Source organism: Terrapene carolina, unplaced genomic scaffold (genome assembly GCF_002925995.2).
Source record: "Terrapene carolina triunguis isolate 2854851 unplaced genomic scaffold, T_m_triunguis-2.0 Scaffold838, whole genome shotgun sequence".
Lineage (NCBI taxonomy): Eukaryota > Metazoa > Chordata > Testudines > Emydidae > Terrapene > Terrapene triunguis.
Genome location: NW_020665189.1, coordinates 10,155,389 through 10,176,522, shown reverse-complemented (window position 1 = coordinate 10,176,522; position 21,134 = coordinate 10,155,389). Strand labels below are relative to the sequence as shown.

The 21,134-nt window shown below is 43.4% G+C and overlaps 1 protein-coding gene and 1 pseudogene across 2 annotated transcripts; both read left to right on the top strand.

Annotated features, from left to right (window-relative positions):
• The first annotated feature begins 579 nt into the window (after positions 1 to 579).
• On the top strand, positions 580 to 2,694 carry FOXI1 (forkhead box I1). 2 transcript variants are annotated; one of them, XM_024202801.1, is made up of 2 exons: positions 580 to 1,153; positions 2,141 to 2,694. In XM_024202801.1, the coding sequence occupies exons 1-2, from the start codon at positions 580 to 582 to the stop codon at positions 2,692 to 2,694; spliced, it is 1,128 nt and encodes a 375-aa protein (XP_024058569.1). The 2 variants fall into 2 exon arrangements, with proteins under 2 accessions (XP_024058569.1, XP_024058570.1); XM_024202802.1 differs by having other exon boundaries at positions 580 to 1,166; positions 2,415 to 2,694.
• A 17,833-nt stretch (positions 2,695 to 20,527) lies between these two features.
• Positions 20,528 to 20,863, top strand: LOC112108605 (annotated as a pseudogene).
• Positions 20,864 to 21,134: the final 271 nt, after the last annotated feature.

Here is a 21,134-nt window from a genome sequence, read left to right as displayed (position 1 = left end):
CAGAACCTGTCGTTTTCTGAGTGCCTGTAAATCTAGAGGGAATTGTATAGTAGCGTGCTGTTAAAACTTAAAATTACAAAGGCAAAGAAGATACGACCTTTTATGCTGTACCTACTGTTTACTGCACAGTGAAAATGCCTTTTGCATCTTAAAGTGCTACTCACAGCTGGACATAATGGTTTCCCTTTAAAGGAGACGCACTACAAGCTAATATTGTATTGTAAAAGGGTAGGAGAAGGTGGCTCTTACTTTGGTTATGAACTTTAACTTCAAAGCACCTTAAACTTTTTTGTGTCAGTCATATTAGTGGAAAATTCCTCCATTCATTTAAAAAGATAAACAGTTGTAACTTTCAAATTTGGTTGATGTGACATAAATTACTGGCCTGGACTGCCAACATTCCAAAAAGGATATCTCTCTAATCTCCAGCCAGTCAGGGCAGACTGGGCGGAGCACGGAACACAAACCTAAACATTTACAGGTGCATAAGTACTTGAGGAAGGGCACGGGTGATGCACCTGTCTTCGGGAAGGACTAACACAGGTGTGTTGTAACTGGGTAGACTGCTAGTGCTAGATTATGAGCTCATTTGATCTGCAGACACACTCTCCACCACGCTGCAGCCCGCAATTTCCAAATATTGGCCAGGAGCCTCCCGAGATGAACATCTATTATGAAAACTTTTTCCATCCACAGAACGTTCCTAGCCCACAACGACCAACAAACTTTGAATCTGGGGACTACAACACCACTCCCAACCCTTACCTCTGGCTAAATGGACCCTCCATTACCCCACCATCATACCTACCAGGATCCAACACCAGTCCTTTCATCCCTCAGTCCTATGGGATGCAACGGCAGCTCTTGCCTAACATGCACGGTTTGGGGGGTACTGATTTGGGCTGGCTTCCTCTCCCTTCTCAAGAGGAGCTGATGAAGCTGGTGAGACCACCCTACTCCTACTCTGCGCTTATCGCCATGGCCATCCATGGAGCACCGGAGAAGAGGCTAACACTCAGCCAGATCTACCAGTACGTGGCTGACAACTTCCCCTTCTACAACAAAAGCAAGGCAGGTTGGCAGAACTCCATAAGGCATAACCTGTCTCTCAACGATTGCTTTAAGAAAGTGCCCAGAGACGAAGATGACCCAGGTACATTTTTGAAGTATTTTCTCTCTCCCCTCCCCCCCCCGCCCCCCGCACGCTTGTATATATTTTGTAAAAAGACACAATGGGCCAGATTCTGGTCTCACCTCAGTGTAAATCCAAAGTAATTCTGCTGACTTTGGCAGAGTTGCTCTGGAATTCACACCCATGTAGCTGAGATCTGACTCTGACCCACAGTGTAGCTAATGAAGCATGCCCGGCACAGAAGGCAATTCTCCTCTGCTGTAGTTTTTCCTGAATATTGATCAGTGTGCAGAGCACACATGGCTTAACAAGCACACAAGCAGTCTAGCTGAGCGAGAGACATTCAAAAGCCATTTGGCACATTGTATGTGAATCAGTAATTAATGGAAATGCATTAAGACAAAAGGAAATTGTCAAGGAAAATTCATTTGCTTTATGGAGTCAACAACAATTCTCAAAAACAGGGAAGGGTTTTGTTTGTTTGCTTTGCTTGGTTTAAACAGTCAGCTTTTAAACTAGAAATAGTATCACTGCTTGCCAGTCCCCAGACTCTTGGCTGATTTTTTGACAGTGCTGTTCCTTTATTTATTGTTAGCCAGCAACAACTATTGGGACATATGTGAAGCCAGCTGAATGACTGTGTGTGTCACTGTGAGGCAAATCCTGCTCTGTCTAGCAATCAATGCTATGTCACTGACCCTATGGGGCTGCAAGGATTTGGTCCCTGTGCTGCCAACACAAAGGGTGAAGTCCTGAAGTTTATACTCAAGTAAAATTCCCATCAACTTCATTAAAAGTTTTACCTCAGCAAGAACTGAGGAGGATCTGGCCCAAAGCTTCAGCCTTTGCTGGGCTTGAAGACCAGGGACTTCTTTGCAGGGTATCAAACAATTGCTGTTTTTTATTATTATTTTTTGTGAAGCAGAAAGATTGAGATTAAACCCAGGGAATCTACTCTTTGCTGCCTGTGTCTGTCTTTCTATTTAGAATCTGCTGGTCTCTTAACAGGAAAAGGGAATTACTGGACTCTGGACCCAAACTGTGAGAAGATGTTTGACAATGGAAATTTCCGTCGGAAGAGGAAAAGGAAGTCTGACATTGGGTCCAGCACAGCATCTCTTGCATCTGAGAAATCGGAGGACAGTGCCTTAAGTGGCAGTCCCAAGGCTGCCGAACACCAGGATCTCTTGGAAAGCTCCTCACCTGAAACTGACAGTTCACCCGACAAGAGATCTTCTCCGCCATCTTCCAGCAGTCCCTGCCTCAACAACTTCCTCTCCAGTATGGCCGCGTACGTTAATGGCTCTAACTCGGTGAGCCGATCAGTGCCTCTGGGACTCAGCGCTGAGCCCACTGACAAAATGGGACAGAATATGGTAGGATTCAATTCATACGCTACACTTTCTAATATCCCCAGCCACAGTGGGGCAGAATGGTCCAATTCAATGCCTTCCAGCCATCTTGGCTACAGCAATTCAGTTCTCAATCAATTTAATACCCATTTCTACAGCAGTATCGGTGCAAATAACACCCTGTATCCTAGAGAGGGAACTGAGGTTTAAACAACAAAGGAGGAAAGGATAAATGTGTAAGAGAGGAAATGGTCAGTTGGTCAGAGGGTCAGAAATGGTCAGAGGGCTGTTGTTAGCCAGTCATCTCTGAGACCTACATTACAACCTGCCTTAGCGGCTGAAAGTGAGAACCCCAAAACTTTTACCTAGGAGACTTCCTCATATCACAAACCACCACACCTTTAGCAGCTCCACTCATGACAGGCCAGGGACTGGAACAGCAAGGGTGTTTCAGGTGAGCTCTGTGGGGCTCTGTCACACACAGCTCCTACCCTGCACTATTCAATGGCCATCCTTAAAGAACTGCCAGTTGTCTTAGGCCTGGTCTACACTAGTAACTTTTACCTGTATAGCAATATCACATAGGGGTGTGATTTTCTTAGTGACATTTTAATATCTGCAAAAGCCCTAGTACAGATGCAGTTATATAAACACAAAAGTCCTTTTCTTAGTACAGCTTATTTCATCTGGGGAACTGGTATAAGCTATACCGACACAAAAGTGCTTTTTCAGGTGTGAGCAAAAGGTTTGACAAGACCTTGGTTAACTAGACAATGTTACCTCAGTATTTGTGCTATTCCCTAAGTAAATATATGGAAGTACTACATATGCTGAGGTAGCTATTTAAGGCCAACCACTGTTCCTGCCTTCACCTATAGCTAAAGCTATTGGCCAAATTCTGGCATCCTTTCATGCCCCAATGAGGCATACAGCCAGGTATGAAGACAGAATTTGGCCTTTACGTCCATGGGCAGAAAATTCATCCAGAAACAGAGGGGAAATAACAAAAATTAGGGATGTTTACAGTCAGATTTCATGTTTTCAGTTTTAAGTACATGCGTAGGGTCAGATGCTGCTTATCTTATGGTCTCGCTTGCAACCTAATGTCCATGGGCCTACTTATGTAAGAAAAACAGGATTTGTGCCATGCCATATATTTTACATACCTGAGTTTTCTGGAGAAGAAAACATGTTTGTTCCAGTGTAACACTTTAACGTTTGTACTGAACAAGCATCTGAACCTTGAGTGCTTTTGTATAGAAAGTCTAACATATCACTGAGCTTCATTTCAAAGACTGCATCTTCCCCATGAATTGATTGCAGTCATTGGGGGGAGGTAAAAACTGTTTACTGTACATTTGTGTTTTGTAAAAGTCAATTAAACAATTGTTATGTCCAAGTGTAAATATTTTTGAATAATGCTTCTTTTTTCTCCTGATCTCTTAAAATATTCTGTGTCTACTGTAGTCACACAGAAAAATCCAAAGATTAAATAAAGGTTTTGCACCAAAAGATGTTAATTAAGTTCCACAACTGTATATTGTAATGTACAAAACTGAATATTCCTCAACACAGACCTCTTCAGCTATTTAGTTATGCTCTGGCAAACCTTTCAAGATGGCTGAGGAGAGATTAATTTTCAATTAATATATTGTGACAAACACCCTACTGTGCCTTGATTTTTTTAATATGTACTTTCGTTGCATTTTCATTATGGGAAACCCACGGAGGTATTTTCAATAATAAAGCATTTGTATGTAAGTGAGTGTGTGTGCAATGTACTTAATGAATTTCAAATGCTAGCCTAGTAAAAATCAACAGCCAATAAGGGGAAAGTGAATTATTCTGATACTTTAAAAATTCAGCTTTATGGTGTTTTAACTTGTGCAGTTTAGCTTGAGAAACACATTATAACAGCCTCCATAAGGTCAAATGGTTAAACAATTGTATGCCTAAGCAACCAAAATTTGCATGCCTGAAGTATTATGCAAAGAAAGACCACACAGAGCCATTACCAAACAAGAATTGCTCTTTTAGCTTCTGCACTGGAGCTAAGAGATGCTAATCATTTAAAAGTATATAAATTGCACTTATTTTCCCATATACTAATTGTCCAAAAAGTTACCCAAATTATTTTTTTTTAACATTTTTAGTTTGATTCTCTGTGGCATTATTTGCATTTTTGTTTGTTTTTTTAATAATAGGTTCAATTTTGCAATCACCGTGGTGAGATTTCACTTGGAATGAGCCACAGTTAAATGCAACATTAGCATATTACAATCCAATGCAAATAATATGCCCTGAAACAGCTGTGGGCAACATTTCCTACAGAAATCATTGGTCTCAGTTCTGCAGTTTTCTGCAGAGTCATTCAGCACATGTGAAATGTGTTGGTGTTAGCACTAGGTTTTGGGGAGATATTGCATCATACAAACAGTCATCCAGAAACAGTCTCCACTAAGCTCTTCATAAAAATGAGAGGGAAAGGATTCCCAGGGAGTGTAAGATGGGAAATGTAGGGCTTAAAAAGTGAATGTATGATAGAAGTACAAAAATATGCAGAGGCAGCATGATGATCCTATAGGGATCCAGGAAGTGGGCGGGCCCACTGCTAAAGGATCCCCCCAGCCTAAGGGGGGGTCCACAGGACCTGGAGACCAAAAAATTACGGGGGACAACTAATAAAAGAACAGGGACAGGAGTGAGGTCAAAGGGTCAAACGAAGTAAACCAGACGGGGATACCGAGCAGAGAACCTCGGACAGCGCCCACTGCTCCTCGAAGGCGTCAAGGGAGCCAGTGGACGCCGCCCAGAGGAACTCTGCCCGGATACGTGAATGAACGGAGGACCTGAAATAGGCCCCACAGTCACAGGAGACTCCATCGGCTAGGCAGAAACAAAAGGAAAATTCCAAGCCACAGAGTGCCATTCATTTTTATCAATCTGCATTGTCTAAAGTAAATGAATGATTTCATATAGCGCCATTAGCCTCTGCATCATCACTGCCTCAAATCTGGCCCAGACTGGTATTAACCAAATATCAGTTATCAGTTGATGGCTATTTGGCCTATTTATAGTGAAGTAGTGGTGTCAGCAGTACAGTTCCTTATGGACAGGAGCCTGGCTGCATCACAACTGAAACCCTTGTTTGGATTAGCAGAGCGGGCTCAAATCTGAATGCCCTCCCTCGTGTAGAAATATCAGGTCAGATGTTGAGGTATGATGAGCAGAATGAGGCTATGCAGGGGATGTTTGAACCACTGCTGCCCTAAATGTACTCACTTTATGAAGGAATAAATAAAATAAAAGAGCATTTCACTCTCACTGTAGATCTATTTTTTTTAAAGAGAGGTATAAGAATATTTGCACTGACATTGTCAACCTGCAGTACTGAGATGCTCACAGGTCTATTGAATTCTTAATCAACAGCTGAAACATAGAGGAATGTGTTAATAGCGCCAGGCGAATCTCATCTCACAATGATAACAGAACTATTAATACATTTCACTGCTACTCATAAATATACATTGCCTGCCAAGGTAAAAGCTGTTCTATTACTAAGTGGTGGTATTAAAAATACCAGGTTTTTCCAACCACATTATTACTGACACTGCTCCCACCCTCCCCACTCAGAACTCAGATTCCCCATCTCCTCAGATTCCGACCCCTATTTGCTCCTGTAGGAACACATACAGGCATTTGTGTGACTCTGGGCAAAGGGGAGGGTGCGGGAGAGGTTTGCAGTGGCTTTGGTTTCATTTATTTGCCATGTTTGATCCTGCTCTAAAGTGTGTTTTCTGCTGTGAAAAGTGAGTTTGCGTACACAGTATTGTGGGCATTCTGGTTTTTATGGCCCCTGCAACAGTGTCTTCTTTGTTTACATGTAAAAAAGAGAGTTTTCCTATTTGCTGTCTGCCCTGAAATCCTGGGCTTTGGCAGTCAAGTTTCCAGTCAATGTCTCATCATTCCCCCTCCCACTGGCCACTGCTGCATTGCTAACATTCATACAGGCTTGGGTTATTCACTGGGTCCTTTCTGTGGGCTGAAAGTAGTGCAGAGTTTTCAAATGCTTTCAGAACTAACTCTGCAAACCAGTTATTTCATCATCCAGAGAGTCAGTGCAAGTCTTCCTTGCATCAAGTCAATATGTTTTTTGAGGAATCATTTCCAGGGTCTAGGGCTGGAAGGAAAGGGGAGAGAAGAGGCTGTTGGACACTTAGGGGTAGGGAAGCTAATTAAAGAAAATGCATCTATGAGGATGAAATGGGCAATAATCATGGACAAAAAAAAATATTAGGATGCTTGTCATATCAGAGAACCTGGAGTCAAGTGTCCTGATGGATGTCTCCTCACCCTATGGTGCTACCGCCACAAATGTTGCAAATCAGCTTGGTATCAGCTGTTCTACTCCTGGCTCAGTGTCTATTCCATCAAAAGGTTTGGTGGCGGGGGGGGAGCACTCTGCAATGCCTCTGCAGCATGTACAGTACTGTACCAGTTACACACTGCTCCTTTGAAGCACACAGCAAAATCTGCAGGGATGCTTAATCAAAGTCCAGTATTATGTTTAGGAATTCAAGGATTTCTTCCCTTCCTGCCCGCAATCCTCTCTCTCTCTCATATATATATATATATTTGAGAGAGAGAGAGATTGATTTTCAACACTTGCCAGAGTTAAGCAGCAAAAGGGGGAGGGATAGCTCAGTGGTTTGAGCATTGGTCTGCTAAATGCAGGGTTGTGAGTTCAATCCTTGAGGGGGCCACTTAGGGATCTGGGGCAAAATCTGTACTTGGTGCTGCTAGTGAAGGCAGGGGGCTGGACTCAATGACCTTTTGAGGTCCCTTCCAGCTCTGTGAGATGGGTATATCGCCATATATAAAAGTCACTGTGAATGTGCACTTCTCTGTCCAGCCAAACTTGGTTCATCAGCCAGATGATGGAAGATAGCTGATGACTGGAGGCTCCAGAGGATAGAGACGTGATATTCTTTACTAACAAAGACTTCTTAAATTGCCTATGACAAAATCAAGTAGTAGTAGTAGTAGTCGTCAAGCCATCCAAATCTACTGCTGATCTCAATATGGGGAAAATGTATTCCAAGTGGCAATTTATTGTGTGTTGCTTATTTTGTTATTTAAAGTACTAAGTTTGTTGTGGAGCTTTTAGCTGGAGTTGGCAAGGATCATTTTATACTGATATTTGCTTTATTGGAGGTAATGTTTTGCATAATCATGAGGGTAACTTTTAATGCTAATGAGAGAAGAATCCTGCTACTTGGTTTTATGATTTGGGACACATCAGTTCTTTGTAGGTCAGATCGTCCCATGATGGTTTTGAGTAAAGACTACAAAATCTGGCACAAATATACAGATTAGGACCCCAGAGGTTTTTTTGCTCGGCAAACGCTTGTGTGATTTTTGGCCTCTCCCCTGTAATGACTGGAAGTGATCAGTGATTAAAGATGTTGGCCACACACTCTCTGTAGGGAAGTGGAGAGACAAATGAGGTTGTGAACTTCCAGTGTAATGACTATTTGGAAATTGGCATTTATAGTTGATTTCTAGAAACAATGAGAGACTTTTGAATTTGTGTTGCCATACTCTGGACTACATCTAGAATGCCTAATAAATAATTTGGCAAATATGTGCCTCATTAATTTTAAATAGCTTTTCTAATATGTTAGGGGACCCCCTTTCACTCCTCCGGGATACATTTTTTTTTTTTTAATTGCAAGACAACATGCAACATGGCAGAAAAATCCTCTGCAGAGGGCGTGGGTTCTATCCATATCTGTCCTTCAATGCAACGCTCAAGTGTCCAAGAATGTAATATCCCTAAGGAAAGTCAAAGATAGGCCAATTGAAGTAAACTTCTGCTGAATGAGGGCTCTCAAGTGTATGTTTAAGATTTGCATTTACCTGTAGGACATGCTGCAGAATGCATTGCTTTTCATTACACTCAAAATGGGTAGGAGCTTAAGAACTACTCTGTTTAAAGGAGACATTGACGGTGCAGTGTAAGTACCAGAAAAGGATAATAGATTTTTCAGCTCTGCAAACATTCAGGTCACCAGCAAAGAGCAATAGGGCAAAAGTATTCAGAATTACACGGTGTAGCATTTTTCTATGGATGGGATATGTTATGACATTTCCAATTGTCTAACAGTTTATTCAATGATTTCTTCGAAGTTTCATGTGACAAACATTTCTGTGTTACAAATATAATTGACTTCTTCCCACTACCTATTACAACCAGCAGCATTGCTTGCACCTGACAGTTTACAAACATCCTTGCACCTCTTTCAATGGGAGCTGAAGGTGGCTGAAGGGAGCCTGTGTGATACTTTTCAGTTCTTCCCAGGCACTTCACAGACTTGTTGCTGTAAGTACAAATAATGGCATGTTGTGTGATGCTGGTTACCTCACACACTGTTCTTAAACATCACTGAAAGAGTCTGTATTACTATAGTATTGGAAGTTCTGCTTCCAAATCCAATATCATAACTGGCACCCACCACAACCCAGTAAACTGGGATGTTGTTAGCTCCACCTCCTACATGGACAGACACAGCAAATTTTCCTGTACACACCATAGGTCCAATCACACAAGATGCTGAGGGCCCTCAGCTACTAATGAAACCTCTCAGGAGGTTCTCAGTGCTGACTATCTGTCTAATGCATTTATAATGTACTAATAGCCATAGTACACCACTACCTCGATATAACGCGACCCGATATAACATGAATTCGGATATAACGCCGTAAAGCAGTGCTCCAGGGGGGTGGGGCTGGGCACTCCGGCGGATCAAAGCAAGTTCAATATAACGCAGTTTCACCTATAACCCAGTAAGATTTTTTGGCTCCCGAGGACAGCGTTATATTGAGGTAGAGGTGTATCTTGGTGATCTTGCAATAATAATTCTGCATCTGCAGTCTCAACATATCTAGTTAGTTCTGTGACCCAGGACAGTGTGTGGTAATAGCCAGTTGCCTACAACAACAACAAACCCACAGAAGTTCCTTTCCTGAATATTTCCCCAAATTTGCATTTGCTGGAGTGTCTGCTCTGCCTTGCAACCTACACACTATTCCTTGTTCTATTTTTTGTTTTAAATAAAGGATAACATGAAAGCACCACTTGCCTGATCTAGTTGCACAAGACATAGTGGTAAATCCTGGACCATTCAGTAATGCAGATTTTGAGAGTATGGAATTTAATTCTCTTTATTGCTTTAAACAGCAGCACAATTCTTTGAACCTCATCCACTTCAGGTGGTACTAATCCTGGCTTCTAACAGAGATTTAGCAATGCTGCTCATCACCTATTTTGCTAGAAGGGCCACTTATTCTATTCCAGGTGTGACTGCTGGTCATTCTTCTGTTATATTTTCCTGGGAAAATATTCTCTCATGCAGGGCAGTCTGATCCTATGACGTGCCACGTGCCCCTAACTCCTGTTATGGAAACGGGGAAGCTCCGGTCCTGGAAAGATCAGGCTAAGGTTGACCAGTTACTGCCCTGCAAACTACTCCATGAAGGCAGGCCCAAGAGCCTGCATGGAACTGCATTGACTTCAATGGAGCTCCACCTATGAATAGCAGTTTGCTGGACTGGGCCCTGAGGCAGTGATTGCCTGGATTCACTGCTGGATGATTTTCATGATTTCATTTTAGAAGAGTCTTAGTTTACACTCTCAGATGCCTCTCCATCTTACTGGGCAGCTTTCCCTGCCCAGATAATCACTGTCTGTCTGGGCTGACCTTCCAATTAGCACATTTTGTAGCCTGTTGCCCTTTAAAGTCTATTGCTATACATTACACTTTCCACAGGGAAAGCAAGAAAGTTGATTTTACATTTTGCAGACAGAACATTACTGGATTTCTATAGAGTTTTAAGCTAGTTGTGGGGTGGTTATGTAGACTTGTACACATTAATAACACCATTTTGTCTTAACAGGGTCTGATTTCCAACCCAACCTCCTTTTTTTATTTGAGCAGTTTTTGTAGATTCATAGATTCCAAGGCCAGAAGGGACCACTGTGATCACCTAGTCTGACCCCTTGTATATCATAGTCCAGGAACTTTGCCAAAATAATTCCTAGAGCAGATCTTCTAGAAAATAATCCAATCTTAATTTCAAAATTGTCAGTGATGGAGACTCCAGCATGACCATTGGTAAATTGTTCCAGTGGTTAATTATTTTCACAATTAAGAATTTACACCTTATTTCCAGCCTGAATTTGTCTATCTTCAGCTTCCAGCCATTGGATTGCATTACACCTTTGACTACCTCCACAGCTGCAGACATAATTTTGTGCCTGCAACTGATGTCAGACACCCAGTATTCTTACTGTGTCCACATAATCAGGCAGAGACGTAACTCAAGCGAACTTTGCAGGGGGGGAAAAAGAAGGAAAAATCCATGGTTTAAAAATCTGGCTCTCACAGTTATTATTACTTTTAATATCAAAACCAATTGGCTATCACTATTGTTGAAAATGTTCTTATTGCTGCAGCTGAGCAGTATGATCCAAGCTGATTTTTAAGTGTAACAGTCAAGGTTATTTATATCGCAGCACTGTTGTCACGAAAAGCAGAAATTAAGTGCACCAGAGTCCCTTTCCCTCGTTTGATTTATTCCAGGATTCCTACAGTCTTCCAAATTACAATGTCCTGAAATTGTTTCCCAGTTTCCTTTCAGAGCCTCTGCTTGGTCTCATTTATCTCCTAATGTTAGATCTAACTATGGAAGTTGGATCGATGGAAGTTCACTGTTGCTAAAGCGTTCTGTTATGAGCTATTCAAAGCAAATTCTTGTGAAGACAGGCAAGTATAAGGAAGTATAAGGAAGCAGAGCTATGCAGACTCAAAACTGTAACCTTATTATTGGAGCTAGCATATACAATTTACTTGCAATCTGTTCAAATCACCCATTACTGTTGGACCTGTCTCTTTAAAGCCTTAATTGGTTCTTTTAGCTGCTCATCAGATTGTACCTCCAGAGCAAGATATTGTTTAATAAATTATTATTCATGTATTACTTTCCAAACCATAATGGACCATACCATCTACACTTCCTTCAGGGTTTCTACATCATATGCTATAATCACAAGAGATTTCACTGGCTAAGGTTTGGTCTACACCGCTACGGCGGTTGGGGTATGGAAAAACCACACTCCTGATTGACATAACTATGCCAACTTGGCTGTGGCTGTCCTGGGGGGTAAGTTGACAGACAAGTGTTTCCTTCACTGTAGCTATTGTTGTTCAGAGAGGTGGTATTCCTGTACTGAGAGATAAGTGGGTAGGCTGCATCTACACTATGGGGTTATGCCAGCATAGCTGAGGCAACATAGCTTGCCAGTACAGTCTCCATAGTGTAGACATGCCCAAGTAGGAGTGGGATGGATCCATGCTTGTAGTACAGACATGAGAAAAGATGCCATAGGAAGTGACAATGGTGAGTCAGCAGGTGATACTTTTCTCTCCAAGTCAAAAATGTCAGTGTGTGAGTGTTGGAGGATGATATTTTAGACTGTTGGAGGTGACCTCTGTTAGAAGAGACGTAAAACTACACTCCTGATCACTCTTGGTCAGGGCCACCCAGAGGATTCAGGGGGCCTGGGGCAAAGCAATTTCGGGGGCCCCTTCCATAAAAAAAAAGTTGCAATACTATAGAATACTATATTCTTGTGGGAGCCCCTGCGGGGCCCGGAGCCTGGGGCAAATTGCCCCATTTCCCCCCTCCCCCCCGGCGGCCCTGCTCTTGGTCAATTAAAAATCCTGTGGCACTTAGAGTGGAGTTATTAACCAGAACATCCTGGCCCAATTCCAACTAATTGAACTGCATCCTAGCTACCTACATTCAGCCTGCACATTCAAATGGATACAATATTCTTCTTAACTTTCTGTTCTAAAATGGCAGGCAGCATTGCTTTGTGCTGTTTAATGGCTGATGAGAGGGCAGATGAGGTGAGGAATGTGAATTACTTGAATGTCATAGAAATATAGGAATTGCCAGACAGGATCAGACCAATGGTCCAGTCAGTCTGGTATCCTGTCTCTGACCGTGGCTAATGCCAAATGCTTCAGAGGATGGTGCAAGAAACTCTGCAGTACCATTTGTAGAATCATCACTGTCAGCTTACACAGTAATATTTTGGGGATCCTCTGAGATAAAAAACTCTCTATAAATCCTAGGCAAATAGTTTCCACAAACTTCATAAACAAAACTACTTGGTACGTGTTCTAAATACAAATTGTTTCGTAATACGAACAAATACAGACCAGTATGAATGCCCATTCCCCAACCTGACCAAGGCTCTGAAAGGCTGGTAAGTGGTCCTCAATTCCTATTCCCGCACCTGCAGGTCACTTGTGAAGAGTCCAAAAGGTGTTTTGAAGGGAGCTGACTGACTGCAGGATGGCAGAGTTCCCTCTGCTAGGGAAGTTGCCTGAATTTCATGTTTTATGTTTTTTATTTTACAGAGCACACAACTCACAAGGCAGATAATGAAGACAGTGTCAAGCCATCCAAATCCCTCAAATGGCCAATATGCTTTCAAGCAACACAATGAAAAAGTCAGAGTAGTCTTTCTCTCCTTAATCTACGGTTAGATCACTGCCCTGAACCATAATCAGATCGTCTCATTCAATTCTTCCCAGCCAAAAAATCTCTCCTGACTTCTTGCAGGAACCATCTCCAGACAGGGATCTCTGTTCCTCCAGTGGAGCTGTGGCAACTTCCAAAAGACTCGCCTTGCATTTTGCTGTGACAATGGGAGTACCTTTCCCAGACCTGAAGAAAACTTTGTATAGCTTGAAAGTTTGTATCTCTCACTAACACAAGTTGTTCCAATAAAAGATATTGCCTCACCCACCTTGTCTCTCTAATATCCTACCACATTGCATATAGGTCGAGCAGGCAATACTCAGATGTTGAGGTCAAATTCTCAATGAATTGTCTTAAGTGGTAAACAGAGCTAACATTTGGGGTTGCTGGTAGTTTCAGTCTATAGTAGTCAGCAGAGCTGCTGTAACTGCATGCCATACTATGGGGGTGGTTCTTTGCACTTGAGAATCTGGTTTGGTGACTCTCAGTGTCAGCAAGACCAGCAGTTTCTCTTCTTCATGGGATGTCAAGACAGTAGCTAACCCACCAGGAGCAGAAACAATCTGCTCCTTGCTGTAATGACATAAGCTTTCTGGCAACTTCACGCTGACAGCAATAAGCTAAAGATATTCAGGAGCTGTAATTGTGCCATAAGGGAAACCCTTTCTTTGACTCAACAAATGTCTCCCGGACATTACTTCATGTTAACCTGGTGCACAGCTTCAAAATATGGCTAGATCCATCCCTCTCACAGTGCATGGCCACAGATATAGCAATCCACTCAAACCATGGCATTCTGAATGCAGAACAATAAGAGATACAAAACGTTACATTCATTTCTCGCCAAAGCCTTTGGAGAGATTTGGGTTTTCTGCTGCAAAGTGTCGCACACTCTCTGAAGGCACATGAGGGAGCCATCTGATTAACCATCTATGCAGACTCTGGTAAGATAATACCTTATGTATCAATAGCTTTTTTATGCTGTTCTTTGAATCAAGTGTTCTGACATAAACAGCTTATTGTTCCCTAGTTCATGCCAAGATGTATATGTATGCAGACTTGCATGCAAACTGGGCTAATTTACTACGTTTTCCTCCAATGAGACGGGGGAGCATTCGTTTATGATTTAGCTGTACATTTTCCTATGACTATGTCAGCTATTAAATGATTTATGGAAGCAGTGCTAAGAATGCAAACATGATAAAAAAAAAGTTCAAAAAGGTGGAGCAATATCCCAGGTCCCCCATCAAGTTGGGGCCTGCTAGTACAGAAATGTTAGTGGTCATTTTCTAACAGGACTCAGGCCATTATTCTGGCTGTTAAACGCCTTTGGCTGGCTGTATTACACTGCACAAGGGCAGTGTTTCAATTGTAGGTATAGTCATGGGATCCAAAGCTGAAGTCTCTGTGCTGTCAACCACCAAAACGCACAGTCCAGAACTCACAGCTGAAGAGAAGGAAGGGTCAAGGTGGCTTTAAGTCACCTCTCTGCCGCCCACTTCTGGGCTGCTCCAGGGGTCAGAGCTGCCCCCCATAGTAAACTGGGCTGCTCTGAGAGCTATTCTAATTAGTGCTGTTCCCTCCCATGGGCTGCTCTGCAGCTTTCAACAACTGAGAATCACCATAGCTGGCTCAGACTTTGGACTCTGCCTATGTCAAGGCAGGCTGGGGTCCTTGGTTCCCACACAGAGTAGATTCTCCCCTGGCCCAATCTGCAGGCTCTTTACCTTCCAATCCGACCCCGTATGCTTATGTGATACTCTCTCCCCTAGAGTAATACAGAAAATGGAAACCTTTCCATAGGCCTTTTTTAAGACTAGTCTATATAAGTGAATAGAGATTTGTATCCTTGTTATAGAATTCTATAGGCTGATTTAAAAATAAAGACCTATTGCATGGATCTCATTTTCTGTGAAATTCTAAAATACTGGTAAAAAAATCCAATAAGTTTTTATTCTCAATAAAACTCTATTGGTTTCATCTGATCAAATGTACAGAAAGCCACCTTGTATGTATTGATTTACACTTCTGAAACATGTCACACAGATCACATGAGTGTCTGGCTCCCATCTCATACTGTGAGCTCTCTTACAAACAAGTAAGGTGACCATTTCAGGGTATATCTACACGGCACGCCCAGGGTGTGATTGCAGTTTGCGTAGATGTACCCAAACTAGCTTTAATCTAGCCAGCTCCGGTCCTGAAGCAGTGAAGCAGCAGCAGTATGGCCTCCATCATGGTCTGTACAAGCCCACCCAGAACCTTCAGTAATTACCAGCAAGGCTAGCCCATGCCTGCTGGCACAGCTTCACTGCTCCGGTCCCAAAGCTAGCCAGAGTAAAAGTATGTCTACATGAGCGGGAATCAAAGCCTGTGATTGCAGTAGAGACATTCAGTGATGCTATATAATAACTAACAATAAACTGGTCCCGTCCACCAAATAACCAATTCCCCAATAACAGAGAAAACTCAGACTGTTCTATATGTGAAGCTTTCTTTTCCTCAAATACCCTCCTCCCCCAGTCCCTGGGAAAAAGCATCTGGACATGCTGCAAGGTCCATCTTAACAGATCTGGGTTCTGGAAGAGTAAATTCCAAATGCAAGGCTTCCTGGAGGATGCTCTGACAGCAGCCCATTATTATCCGGCTTTTGCACTGAACTCACTTGTGTCCAGCATGGCATGTGGAGAGGGGTAGACTCTCAGGACACCAGCTTGTAAACCATTTGGGGGTTCAATAGTCAAAACAAGCACTGAGTTCACTCAGAAATCCAGTGCAGCTCTTGTAATGCTAGTGTTATGGTTGGTTGGTGGAAAACTGTGTTTAATACGGGCACAGATGCATACTATGCCAGGGCCCTGATTCAGCACAGCACTTCAGCATGTGCTTAGCTAAAAGTACATTCCTAAATCCCATTGACTTCAGTGGGACTTAAGCAATTGCTTAATTGCTTTGCTGGGTAAGTGCCTCACTTGTTTCCAAGTTGTAGCCTCCAGGTGGAGATTCTGTTGTAGTTATCTAATCTTGAAATGAAAAAGGTCTGGGCAAACCTCAGGTCATCAGACACACATGCCAAAGTGTCATTTTTGTCTACAGGGACTACAGAACACCCTCAGGTTTAACTGTACCCATGACCTGTCTAGACCCCGCTGTTAACCATGCCAAATGCCCTCACAGACAGGCGGGCTGATATGGTACTTACCACCTTTCCTGGTTCTTTTCCCCATACTACTGATATCATGTGCATCTTATCTAGATTGCACTTCTCCCCAGCTAGCCCTCAGCCCAAACCCAATGTCCAGCATGCAGTGCATCATCTATTCTACTGCAGTGGCAAAGTCAGGTGCGATAAAGGCACTATTTCTTCCATAGTGTTTTTCATCAGTAGATCTCTACATACGTTACAAAGGAAGTATCATTATCCCATTTTACAGATGGGGAAACTGAGGCACAGAGCGAGAACGTGACTTGCCTAAAGTCACCTGACAGGCCAGTGGCAGAGCCAGGAATAGAATCCAGGTCTCATGAGGCCAACGCCAGTGCTCTCTTCAACATGCTAGATGCACCTCACCCCACATTTCCCTGTTACTTTCAGCATATACTCACTGACCAAGAGCTTGCGGCCTGGTCTGCATACAAAATGGGGCTAGTTTAGCCAATGGTAAGACAGCCAACATTCTGGGCCCACTGCTTTTCATGCTGACTAGCATCACCTCATTGTTACCTTGTGCTCTCTCTGTTTGCTGTCTCCACCTGCTGTCCATGTTCTTAGATTGTGAACACATCAGGACAGGGGTTGTCTGCTTGCTGTCTGTTTGTACAGCACCTAGCACAATGGGATTCTGGTTTATGACAAGCATCCATGGGGGCTACTATACTAATCACACTTGTGGTGAAACCGGTGCAGCTTGGATGTAAACAAGCCTGGAGAGATACAGCTCTTTCGCCCCTCACATGAGATCATGGACATACACACACACGCACACAGCCATGTCTTTTGAAATCTGATCACTAGCACCTGACTAATTACAAAATAAATTTCCTCCAGTCCAGGCTGACCAGTTAAATGAATTCAAGGTTAAATTCACTTTTACTGATAAGCCTGCTCCTTAACAACCACTGCACTCATTGTGCCATCATCCCAGTCTGCCCTATTTCCAAGGGCTGGCAGCCAGCTGCTCGGAATCTGTTTAACACGGAACTTAGTCACACACTGTCCATCATCAGGAAAATACTGTCATATTAAGATGCAAATTTCTCATAGAAAGATACAAGGGCTGCGCTGGACCCATACTGGAGCCAAAGAGACACTTAACAGATGGCCCTTTTCCAGTCACAGCTGCCAGTTCTCTCTGAGCTTTGATACTATCATAAACACTACAGTACATAAAGGGCGGAGGGGGTGGGAGTGCGCAAGAGACACCTCACCCATGCACCTCCCAAGATCTGCTTCATGCTACTGTGCTGTAGACTCTGCCATCACACTATCTTTACATATTATCTGAGAACAAAGTAGGTGTGACATTCCTATGTGCCAGATGAAACAGGGCATTGTGGCTCAGAGGTATGCTGTTCAAACCTCCACCCTAAAGTCCTGGGCCCATTGCAATCAGGCATTTGCCATGAGCTTCAGGGGACGCTTGATTGGTGCCAAATGCACTGTAAGAAATAGATGGTGCTGAATACAAGCAGCTCCCATTCATTCAGTGGGACTGAGGGATGCTCAGAACCTCCGATAATCGGGTCACTTTTATCTAGGGCTATAAAGATGGATTCATACATTTTGGGCATCCCTGTTTGAAAACATTGGCCACCATCAATTCCCTCCTCCTCTCTTCCTCCAGTACATTACAGTTAGATTACCTGGCAAAATCCAGAGAGGAAAACAATGTGGTTGTATCTGGCAACAGCATAGGTGCAGTGTTACTACTGAAGTACACTATCCTGTAGTCCTTGAGAACTGGGATTTGCCTATGTCCTCAGGCTAGAACTTCCTGTTCCCTGGCCTATGTGACATCCAACTAATTTGCCCAGTTTATATCCTGATGCATAGTGAGAGATACAAGAAGAAGACCAGGCTCTGCATCACAGTTATATTTTGTGTATCCTTAGTGGTTCTGAGAGGTTCCAGTACACACTGGATGCAGTGGAGCTTGTACAGAAAGGGGATGAACAACATGTGACCGTTGCAATTGGAGAGCATTAAAATCCATCTCGCTGTACAAGTTACATAAGGACAAAACAGATCAACTGCAGGTCTTTATTGCAATAAGCCATTTCTATTTATCTATCCTGTAAGAGATGAGTGAATGCAAATATCGTAACTGTGTGCATTTTTGGATGATGGTATTTATGCAAATAAAGATGCAAATTAAGCACAGCCTTTTGGCCCCTGGCAAGTTACTAATACAGCCCTGAAGAGTTGGAAACCTTCAATCTAAAGTAGATCTGGACTTTTTTTTTTTTTTTTTATCAAAAAGTCTATTTAACATTCCTTACCCAGTACAGGGAAAAAATAAGAAGGTCATAGCTGTGGCAAACCTTTTGATGATAAGTGATAATATGAAAATGAGGCAGTTATGAAGGCTGCAGAAAGTGCAGGTCAGGCCATCTAAACAAAGGCAACGAGAGATCCAGTGTCCAAGCTCAGGGAAATTCTCGAGCATGAGGGAAAGAGAAGATCTTGGTTGTGTACAGATTAATCCTTTAATGCCTGCTATTATTTCCTTGTTGCCATGTGGGACAGGTGAAGCTGATCCTCTTAGTACCAGTGGACTGTTAACCCAAATAGTAACTACTCAGGTGGAAACAACAAAAACAAGTGGGCCTGAACCAAAATCAGGGATTGAATTCAGAGCTCTAACTTCTCTCTCCTCCAAAAAAAACCACAATAATGCCCCACTCTGGAGTTTCCCAGGTTTGTTATATGTTTTTCCCCCCCTTTTGTCTGAGTCAGGGTCCCACAAATGAGTGACACTAAGTGAATTCAGCTACTTCCCGGATGGTTCATCAAATTTGGGCAGTGTGAACGTTCATTTTAGAATTAAAGTGCCTTCTACCTGATTGGGACAGCAAACCCTGAGAGGGAGAGAAGAGGTCAGTTTCCATACTGACTGCCACTTTTTTCTCTCTGCTGCGATTGCACAGTGTCGTGATGTGTTTTTAAATGTCTTTTTATGATTTGTACTGAGGCCACCAGTACATATCTGAGCAACTTTATTATTAACCTCAGAGCTGGAGTTTGGATCTTCAGACCTCACATGGGAATGACATTTCCTGCTTGTTGTGCTTGGGGGCCAAATTTCAATGGGCCTGTGTTTTGCCCCTATAAAATACCTGCATCTATTTTGGGTGCACAAAACCTTGCATGTGATTGGGGGGTACATTTTGCAAGCAGTCTCACCCACAGTCAGTGAAGCACTCAAGCAAGTGATTACCTTTAAGCAATCATGATGTTCCATTAACTTCAGTGGGTCTAATCACGTGATCAAGATAAAGCACATGGTTAGCTAGATGAAGGTAAGAGTGTTAGAGCCTTGCAGGATCCAGCCCTATTTACACAAGCAGTTCGACATTTATGCATACTAGTCTATCCAAATGCACAAAATACCATTACTGTTCCTCAGCAAACCTGGAAATGTGATTTGATTCTTTGAGCTGCAGGTTAAATTCTTTGACTGAGGATTTGGAGCATACAGATTTGGAGTGGATAGTGGCAGTGACTGGGGGCTCACCACAGAGGTGAAAGTAAGCCGATACAGCCAGATTAGACCGGTTTCTCCGGCGGTGATTTAAAGGGCCCAGGGCTCCAGCCGCTGTGGGGAGCCCCGGGCTCTTTAAATCACCGCCGGAGCTCCGGCAGCCGGGTTCGGGTGGGGATTTAAAGGGCCCGGAGCTTCCCGCAGCAGCCGGAGCCTCTGGCCCTTTAAATAGCTGCTGGAGCCCCAGGGCTCCTGCAGCCAGGCTCGGGTAGGGATTTAAAGATCCCGGTGCTCCTGCAACTGCAGGGAGCCCCGGGCCCTTTAAATCACCGCCGGAGCCCTGCCGCCCCGGGGTAGCGGCGGCAGAGCTCCTGCGGTGATTTAAAGGGCCTAGAGCTCTGCAGTGGCCAGAGCCCTGGGCCCTTTAATTCGCCCCTGAGCCCCGGGGCTCTCAGCCGCCTCTGCAGCTGGTAGCTCCGGGGTGATTTAAAGGCCCTGGGGCTCCCAGCCACAGCCGGAGCCCCAGGGCCTTTAAATCATGAAAGGCCCCGCCTCTTCTGGTTGAGGCCATGCCCCCGCTCAGGACTCCGGCATACCTGTAAGTCCTTTAAGTTACTTTCACCCCTGGCTCACCAGCAACAGGATCACACCACTATGCTTTACTCTCTTTTGGCACAAGTCAGTTACAGTGCTTCCCTCCAGCCCCTTGTATATCCAAACAACACAAGGGCATGTGGTTTCACCCTCTCATGCAGGAAGAGCAGGATGTTATTCCAGCTTGCAAGAGCTTGCCCCTGAACCCCAAGCCCTTCCTGAACGGGCTGACGGGGAAGCCGGTGATGGTGAAGCTGAAGTGGGGGATGGAGTACAAGGGCTACCTGGTATCTGTCGATGGCTACATGAACATGCAGCTTGCAAACACAGAAGAATACATAGATGGTGCATTGTAAGGACGTCTTGGTGAAGTTTTGATAAGATGTAACAACGTCCTGTACATTAGAGGAGTAGAAGAAGAAGAAGAAGATGGAGAAATGAGAGAATAAGTTTGTATATTTCTGGAAAATAAAGATCAGTTTTTCACGCGCACACACAAAAAATCAACAGCTATAGCAGGATGTATTAGCAGTTAACATCATACTTAATAGTCATTTATTGCTGCCTCTATGTATTTTGTAAATAAAGCTACAGCTTTTTTCCCCTTTCCAGGGTGTGATACTGATTCAGTCACTTTAAATGGGGATGCTATTAGCTCAGCCCTTTCTACGTGCATTTGTGACACATACAACCAATGTCAAAGAGAAACCCAGCAGCACCTGGCCTCTCTGTAAGGAAACTCTG